The sequence below is a fragment of the Leopardus geoffroyi genome, chromosome C1 (genome assembly GCF_018350155.1).
Source record: "Leopardus geoffroyi isolate Oge1 chromosome C1, O.geoffroyi_Oge1_pat1.0, whole genome shotgun sequence".
Classification (NCBI taxonomy): Eukaryota; Metazoa; Chordata; class Mammalia; order Carnivora; family Felidae; genus Leopardus; species Leopardus geoffroyi.
Window position 1 is genome coordinate 103,554,262 of NC_059328.1, and position 8,872 is coordinate 103,563,133.

Sequence of the window (8,872 nt, forward strand, 5' to 3'; positions counted from 1 at the left end):
AAAACTGGAGAGACAGACAACCACACGAGCCGTGGTTTTTTTAACCTAAGGCAGAAACCACTAAATACCTTGTAAACCTATAAGAAGACTCAGTTAAAACTATATAATAAATTATTCAAGGCTAAGTATAGGCTAGCATAAGAGTATGAAGTCCCTGAGGGCCGTAGACATAAGGTTTGCATCCTCTTGCTTTCCCTGCATGAACTCAACCAGATGCCCACAGGAAACATTCTTTGACTGCTTCCCTAACGATGCTATTTGAGGCCAAGCTGGGGTGGAGGGCAAATAATGGGGAAAAGGAGTAGCAGCAACTGTCAAAACTCTTCCAAGATCCATTTCCTGTGTTTTTACTACAGAACAAAAGCTGCCATCTGCAAGGGCAAGAGCTATGAAAATTGTCACCTTAGGGGACTGTGGAATCCCATTACACCACAGGAAGGGAACAAGGCAAAAAAAAAAAGTCCTACTCCTTGGGGTTGGGGAGCAGGAATATACTCTAGGTCCAGCTGTACAGCTGGAGGAGGGGCAGGAACACTCGTGAAGGCCACACTTCCAAGACCCAGGTTCATGGTATCTAAGATGAAGGTTAGCCAAAACATCAGAGAATACCTCTTCGTTGTCCCCCACTGGCCCACTATCAAGCACTGAGTAAAAATAACAGTGGAATACAGCTGGGAGATCTTGAAGAAACAGATTATCTCTAGAGAGCAGGGAAAATGGAAAACACAAAGGTAAAAGGGAGCAGAAATGTGGGCACATTTCACTAGTACACACTAGTCCACACCCTAACCACAAAATATCAGAGTAATTTGGAGCGTGTAGTCACTCAGGATGACCATGGGAAAAATGGACTCAAGTCCAATTGCTCACTAGATTAACCCTCACACTAAAGAGTTAGTATAAAGAACGTCATGTTCATCTCCAAGCAAATAAATTTATACTTCAGTATTTATTACCCTATACGTGTCCAGCTTTCAACAAAAAGTTATAATGTATACAAAAGATAAGGAAAAATACATTCTGAAGAGGCAATATAAACATCAGAACCAGATCCAGATTTGAGAGAGATTAAAACTATCAAACAAGGAATTTAAAATAAAAATAATCAATAGGTTAGACATTTTATTAGAAAAAGTAAACAATAGGGGCACCTGGGTGGCTCAGTTGGTTAAGCATCTGACTCTTGATTTCAGCTCAGGTCATGGTCTCATGATTTAGAAGATTGAGCCCTGTGTCAGGCTCCAATGATGACAGCACAGATCCTGCTTGGGATTCTCTCTCTCCCTTTCTCTGCCCCTCCCCTGTTCTCTTGCACACGCTCTCTCTTTCTCTCTCAAAATAAATAAATAAACATTTAAAAAAGTAAACAATATACAAGATCAGACAGTTAATTTCAGCAAAGTGATGGAAACTGTAAGAAAAGGTCAAATAAAAATGTGGGAAATAAAAAACACTATAATAAAGGTGAAAAATGCCTTTAACAATTTTGTCAGTAGACTTGACACAGCTGAAGAAAGAATTGGTGAACTTAAAGATAGGTCAATAGAAATTACCCAAATCAAACCACAAGAACCAAAAAAAAAGTTAAAAAAAGAATGGAGCATCCAAGAGCTATGACATAATATCAAACTATTTAACATACACATTATTAGAATCCTAGAAGGAAGAGACAGAATAAACAGAGCAAATATATATATTTGAAGAAATAACAGCTGATAATTTTCCAAAACTTATGCTACATTGAGAAGTTCAGAGAACCCTAAGGAGGATTAACACAAAAACAAAACAAAACTAAACAAACCACCTTCAAAACCCTAGGCATATTATATTCAAACTGCTATAAAGATGGGAAAAAAATTTTTGAAGGCAGCTAGAAGGGAAAGACCCAACTTGACAGAGGCCCATGAATAAGAATTACAGCAGACTTCTCATCAGAAAGTATGCAAGCAAGAAGACAGTAGTGTGGCATTTTTAAAGTGCTTTAAAAAAAACCTGTCAGCTGAAAAGATATCCTTTAAATATTAAAAGAAATAAACATATTTTTTAGACAAGCGAAAACAGAAGAGGTGCTTTGCCAGTGGACATACTCTAATAGAAATGTTAATGAAAGCACTTCAGAAAAAGGATTGTGATACAGGTCAGAAACCTGGATCCTCATCAAAACAATGGTAAATATTAGAAATGCGTTAAATGAAGGTAAGTGTATTGGGTTGAATCTTCTCTCCCCAAAGTTCATGTCTACTGAGAACCTCAGAATGTGACCTTATTTGGTAATAGAGTCTTCGAAAATGTAATTATTTAAATTAATATAAGGTAATATTAGATTAGGGTGAACCCTAAATCCCAAGACTGGTGTCCTTACAAGAAAAGGGAAGGACACACAGAGATACACATAGGGAAGAAAGCCATGTGATGAGAAGCAAAGATTGAAGTGATGCAGTCACAAGCCAAGGAACACCAAGGATTTCCAGAAGACACCAGAAACTATGAAGGGGCAAAAAAGAATTCTCTGTTAGAGCCTTCAGAGAGAGTATGACTCTGCTAACACCTTGATTTCAGAACTCTAAGTCTCCAGAGCTGTGAGTGAATATTTTTGTTTGTTTGTTTCAAATCACCAGGTTTGGGATAAGTTGTTATGACAGTCATAGAAAACTAAGAGAGTGAAATAAAATTCACTTTTATTTTTAATTCTCACAATTGGCAGTTTAAACCAAAAACTGCAACAATGTAGTGCATGTCCATAGCATATGTAAAAGTAAAATATGTGACAATGATAGCAAAAGGAAGCAAGGGAGAAATTGGAAACATAAAGTCTTAAAACTACACTGAAGTGGTATATCATATGAGGTAGACTCATATTATTTACAATGCATCTTGTAATTCCTAGGGCAACAACCAGAAAATTTTACTAAAAGATAAAATAATAAATAAATAAAGGAGATAAAAAAAGAATTATAAAAGATGCTCACTTAAGCATACAGACAGAGACAGAAAAGGAGAGAACAAAAACCAGTAAGTAGAACAAGTAGAAAACAGCTAGTGAAATGGTAGCTTTTAATACATACATATCAATAATCACTTTAAATGTGAATGATCTAAACAGCAGTTAGAAGGGATTGTCAGATTGGATTATTTAAGAAACACTATCCAAAATATATATTGTATAAAATAGACCCACTTTATTGTTTTTTAAATGGAGATGATTTTAAAGTTTATTTATTTATTTTGAGAGAGAGAGAGAGAAAGAGCATGGGAAAGACAGAGAGACAGGGAGACAGAGGATCCCAAGCAGGCTCTGCATTGTCAGCACGGAGCCCAATGTGGGGCTCAAACTCACGAACCATGAGATCATGACCTGAACTGAAACCAAGAGTTGGATGCTTAACTGACTGAGCCACCCAGGTGCCCCAAGAAACCCACTTCAAATATAAAGAGATAAAAGTGTTAAAAGTAAAAGGAGACAAAAAAACATACTATGTAAACACTAATCAAAATACTTCATTGATTTTTTAAAGTAGTCTCTATGCCTAATTAGGCCCTCAAACTCACAACTCCAAGATCAAGAGCCCCACCTAACCCCACCATCTATATATATATGGCGGCTATGGCAATTTCAGACAAAACAGACTTCAGAAGAAGGAAGATTATCAAGTATAAAAAGGAATATTGCATAATGATAAAGAATTCAAATCTCTAGGAAGACATAACAATCTTTAATGGGTACATGCCTAAAAAAGAGCTTCAAACGGCATAAAGCAAAAATTGATAGATCTGAAGGGATAAATAGATCGGTGCACAATTATAGTTGGGAGACTTCAGCTCTCCTTTCTCATTAACTGAGAGAACAAGCAGGCAGAAAATTAGTAAGGATATAGATGACCTGATCAACTATCAACTAACTTAATTTAATTACATTTATAAAAGAACCCACATGACAAGACCAGAATATATACTCTACTCAAGTGCATATAGAACATTTGCTAAGATAGATCATATTCTTAACTCTAAAAAATTTAAATTTAAAATAATAAATGTCATGTAAAGCATATTGTTTGCCTATAGTGGAATAACGTTAACAGTAAGATATCTGGAACAATCCCTAAATGTTTATATATTAATCAAATATATTCATCAAATTTCAAATAACTCATGGGACAAAGGAGAAAGTCTTAAAGTAAATGAAAAAATATTTTGTACTGAACAAAAATTAAAGTACAATATATCCAGTTTTGTGGGATATAACTAAAATATTGTTGAGGGAAATTTATACCATTTAATATTTATATTAGAAAAGCTTACATCTAAAATCTTAACCTAAGTTTCCACCTTAAGAAAGTAGAAAAAAGAGCATGTTAAACCCAAAGCAAACAAAAAAAAACAATAACAAAATTAGAGAATAAATCAATGAAATTAAAAATAAAGAAAATCAATGGAACTAAAAACTGTTTCTTTGAGAAAAAACAATCAAATTGATAAACCACTAGTGAGACTGGCCAAGTAAAAAAGATAGAAGGCATAAATTTCAATTTCAAGAATAAAAGAGGAGACATCAATACCGACCCCCTAATAAAAGGATAATTATAGAATATTATGAATGACTCTATGTTCATAAACTCAATGAGATGAAATGCATCACTCTCTTGAAAGATACCAAGAAGTGCCAAAACTCACGTAAGAAGAAATAAATAACTTAATGTTATGTATGCTAAAGAAATTAAATGTGTAATTTAAAACCTTTCAGAAAATGAAATCCAGGCCCAAAACAGGTTTATGTTTTGAATTTGACCAGGAATTTAAGGAAGAAATAATACCAATTCTACACATTCTCTCCTAGAAAATTAAAACGGAGAGAAACTTCCAAATAAATTAAAAAAAAATTTTTTTAACATTTATTTATTTTTGAGACAGAGAGAGACAGAGCATGAATGGGGGAGGGGCAGAGAGAGAGGGAGACACAGAATCGGAAGCAGGCTCCAGGCTCTGAGCCATCAGCCCAGAGCCTGACGCGGGGCTCGAACTCACGGACCACGAGATCGTGACCTGAGCTGAAGTCGGACTCTCAACCGACTGAGCCACCCAGGCGCCCCAAAACTTCCAAATAAATTTTATAAGACCAGTATTACCCTGATAATTGATAACAAAACTAGACAGACATTAGAAGAAAACTATAGACAAAAAAAAGAAAGAAAAAAAAAAGAGAACTATAAACCAATATCATCCCTAATGAACATTGATGCAAAAATCCACAAAAAAATATTAACAAATTGAATCTAGCAATATGTATATATATGTAAAGGATAATACATCAAAATCAACTGAAGTTGATCCAGGAATGCAAGGCTAGTTCAATATTCAAAAAGTCAATCAATATAATTTATCATAATAACAGACTATATAAGAAAATACATTATAATCTTGGGGGCCCTGTCAGTTAAGTATCTGACACTTGATTTTGGCTCAGGTCATGATCTTTGGTTTATGAGTCTGAGCCCCGCATCAGGCTCTGTGCTGATGGTGCAGAGCCTGCTTGGGATTCTCTCTCTCTCCCTGTCTCTGCCCCTCCCCTGCTCTCTCTCTCTCTCTCTCAAAATAAATAAATAAACTTAAAAAAAAGAAAATACTGGGGCGCCTGGGTGGCTTGGTCGGTTAAGTGTCCAACTTCAGCTCAGGTCATGATCTCACGGTCTGTGAGTTCGAGCCCCGCGTTGGGCTCTGTGCTGACAGCTCAGAGCTTGGAGCCTGTTTCAGATTCTGTGTCTCCCTCTCTCTCTGCTCCTCCCCTGTTCATGCTCTGTCTCTCTCTGTCTCAAAAATAAATAAACGTTAAAAAAAAAAAAAAGAAAATACATTATAATCTCAATAAAGGCAGAAAAATCATTTGACAAAATTCCATTTCTATTCATGATAGAAACTGTCAGTAAAGCACATATAGAGGGACTTTCCCAGCCTGATAACGGGCACATGATTTGTAATACCTCATATTACTTTTTCCAAGAGCCACAAGTTGAGTACTATTAATATCAGAATACAATGAGGAAACTAAGGAACTGAGATCAGCTAATTTAACTACTGTCTCCATCTAGTAAACAACTGATGTAGGATGATAATCCACATCTATCTGTCTTAAGAGCCCACTCTTTCTGCTATAACATCTCACTTCCCAGTTTGAAAAAGAAATGGAAATTGCAATTTGCAGCAATGGCCTGGAGATTAGAATGGACAATATAATAGAAAATTGGTACTTGCATTAATTCTCTTTTCAGAAAATACATAAAATTTGGCTGAGGATAAACTTTGGATTACTAAAGTCTACCTTTATGAGGAAAATTATGTTAGTATATATGACCAGTTAAAATGTCATATCTTATAAATCCTAAAATATAAATGTTCTTATTGAGAAAAATGAGATCAATTTATAGAAAACAAACCAAAAAAATTTTATTCTGAAGAAATTAAAGTTGTTCACAAATATTTATGTATGAGAATTTTCATTCTAGTGTTTAAAATAGCAAAAGGAATGGAAGCAATCTAATGTTCACTGAAAAGGAGAGATTAAATTTATTTTGTATGGTAGAATAAAATGCATTTGTGGGAATTTGTGCTCCTGATATTTTAAGCCTATAAATAGAGATCAAGATTCATATATAGAAAAAGAGACTAGAATGGAATACACTAAATGGTAACATTGATGCTGTGAATGGTTCTATTCTTTATTTCTTTCTGCATTTTCTTAATTTTTCACAATTATATTACTTAAAAAAATAAAATATAAAAAAAAGAATTTAATGCAGCAAAGTGTACAATGTTAGGAGGAAAGTTTTGCAGAGCCAGAGAGAGATGAGCTTACTCTAACACAGGGATTATCAGTTTATTGAAGGTTTTGACCAAATCTCCATTTATTTTCATGCACCAGAAGCCACACACGAATCTGTAGGAGATCCCTGGGCCTGAGATGGCTGGATTTGTTGAATGAAAAGTTGTGGTCTCCCAACAGGTCTTTCCTATACACCTCCCTCCACAGTCTAGACCGTTCTATCTCCAACATTATTTGACATGGCCTTGCAAGTTAACAAGCCAATTTGGGGTGCTCTTTGTACATTCTCATAAGGCTTTTATTTTTCTCATTGTTTTGTAGCTATGACACCACTTGAAATGAACAATCAGACAGATGTCACTGAATTCATCTTCTTGGGATTTTCCAACCACCCCAAACTACAGGGCTTGTTTTTCTTGGTTTTTTTGCTCATTTACCTGACAACACTCCTGGGGAACATGCTCATTATAACAGCCACTAGAATCAGTCCTGCTCTCCACACTCCAATGTATTATTTCCTCAGCAACCTGAGTTTCTTGGACATCTGTTATACATCCACCACCATCCCCGTCATGCTGGTGAACTTCTTCCGGGAGAAGAAGACCATCTCATATGAGGGCTGCCTCTCCCAGATTTTCTTCCTCGTCACATGTGCTGGCACTGAATGTGTCTTATTGGCCGCTATGGCTTATGATCGCTATGTAGCCATTTGCCACCCTCTTCAATATCCCGTCCTCATGCGTGTGAAGGTCTGTATTTTTTTGGTGACTGGGTCCTGGCTGTGTGGGCTGGTGAATTCTGTGACACACACAGTGCTGGCAGCCACACTGACTCTCTGTGGGCCCAACCAAATCAGCCACTTTCTCTGTGACATTCCTCTGCTCCTGAAGCTCTCCTGTTCAGACACCTCTCTCAATGAGTCTGTGCTTCATGTGGCCAGTGCCACCATTGGCCTGAGCCCCTGTCTGTTTACTGGAGTGTCCTACATACTCATCATTTCTTCCATTCTTAGGATTCCCTCTGCTCAGGGCAGGAGCAAGGCCTTCTCTACCTGTGCATCCCACCTCACTGTGGTGGTGGTCTTTTATGGAACAGCCAACTTTAACTATGACAGACCCAGAGAAGGTTACTCCCTAGACATGGATATTCTGGTTTCTGTGCTCTTCTGTGTTATGACTCCCATGTTGGACCCCATCATATACAGCCTGAGAAACAAGGAGGTCAAGGGTGCTCTGAGGAAGCTGGCTGGAGGGTATATGATCCCTGGCAATATTGGTGTCTAGATCAATGGTCTTCAACCAGCATGAAAAATTTCCAAGATATTTTTAACATGAATAGTTTTAGAGTCTATATCCAGATCCTCAATTCCTACATACCAGTTCCCAAAATTGATCTTCTCAGGAACTTCTTTCTCTCCTCTTTTTCCACCGGTACTCTGTTTTCCACTTTGCAAAGTCATAATGTGTCAGATATTTTGTATTTGTTCTCAGCACCATCTCGATCCTTCTAAGTTCTCCCCACATCATAGGGCTGAAATCCTTGGAAACCCTACCAGCATGTTTCCATTTTAAATTCTCCCAATGTAGGTGCCTGGGTGGCTCAGTCAGTTAGGTGTCTGACTTTGGCTCAGGTCATGATCTCACAGTTGTGGGTTCAAGCACTGTGTCGGGCTTTGGACTGACAGCTCAGAGCCTGGAGCCTGCTTCAGATTCTGTGCCCTTCTCCCACTTCTCTCTTTCTCTCTCTGCCCCTTCCCCACTTGTGTTCTCCCTCTTTTTCAAAAATAAATAAATAAACATTTTTTAAAAATTAAATTCTGCCAATGTAAGGGTCATACACAAGAGATTAGGAAAGGAATATAGAAGAAATTGTCTTCTCTGGATCTGGTGCCAGTGGCAGATGAGCACTGTGGTGGCAGAAACAGACTTCTGGGTGGCATTAGCTGATGTTTACAGTCTCCTGCTGTTCTTGAGACATAAGGTCACACAAGTATGAAATGAGTATTTCTCTATAGGGAGGGTAAGAGGCTTCCATAAAGAGGGTAATATAACCTGCCTT

General features: G+C 37.0%; 1 protein-coding gene across 1 annotated transcript; it reads left to right on the forward strand.

Moving 5' to 3' along the window:
- Window positions 1-7,137: 7,137 nt before the first annotated feature.
- Window positions 7,138-8,097, forward strand: LOC123596849 (olfactory receptor 5V1-like). Its single transcript, XM_045475118.1, has one exon. It carries the CDS (start codon window positions 7,138-7,140, stop codon window positions 8,095-8,097), a length of 960 nt encoding a protein of 319 aa, XP_045331074.1.
- Window positions 8,098-8,872: the final 775 nt, after the last annotated feature.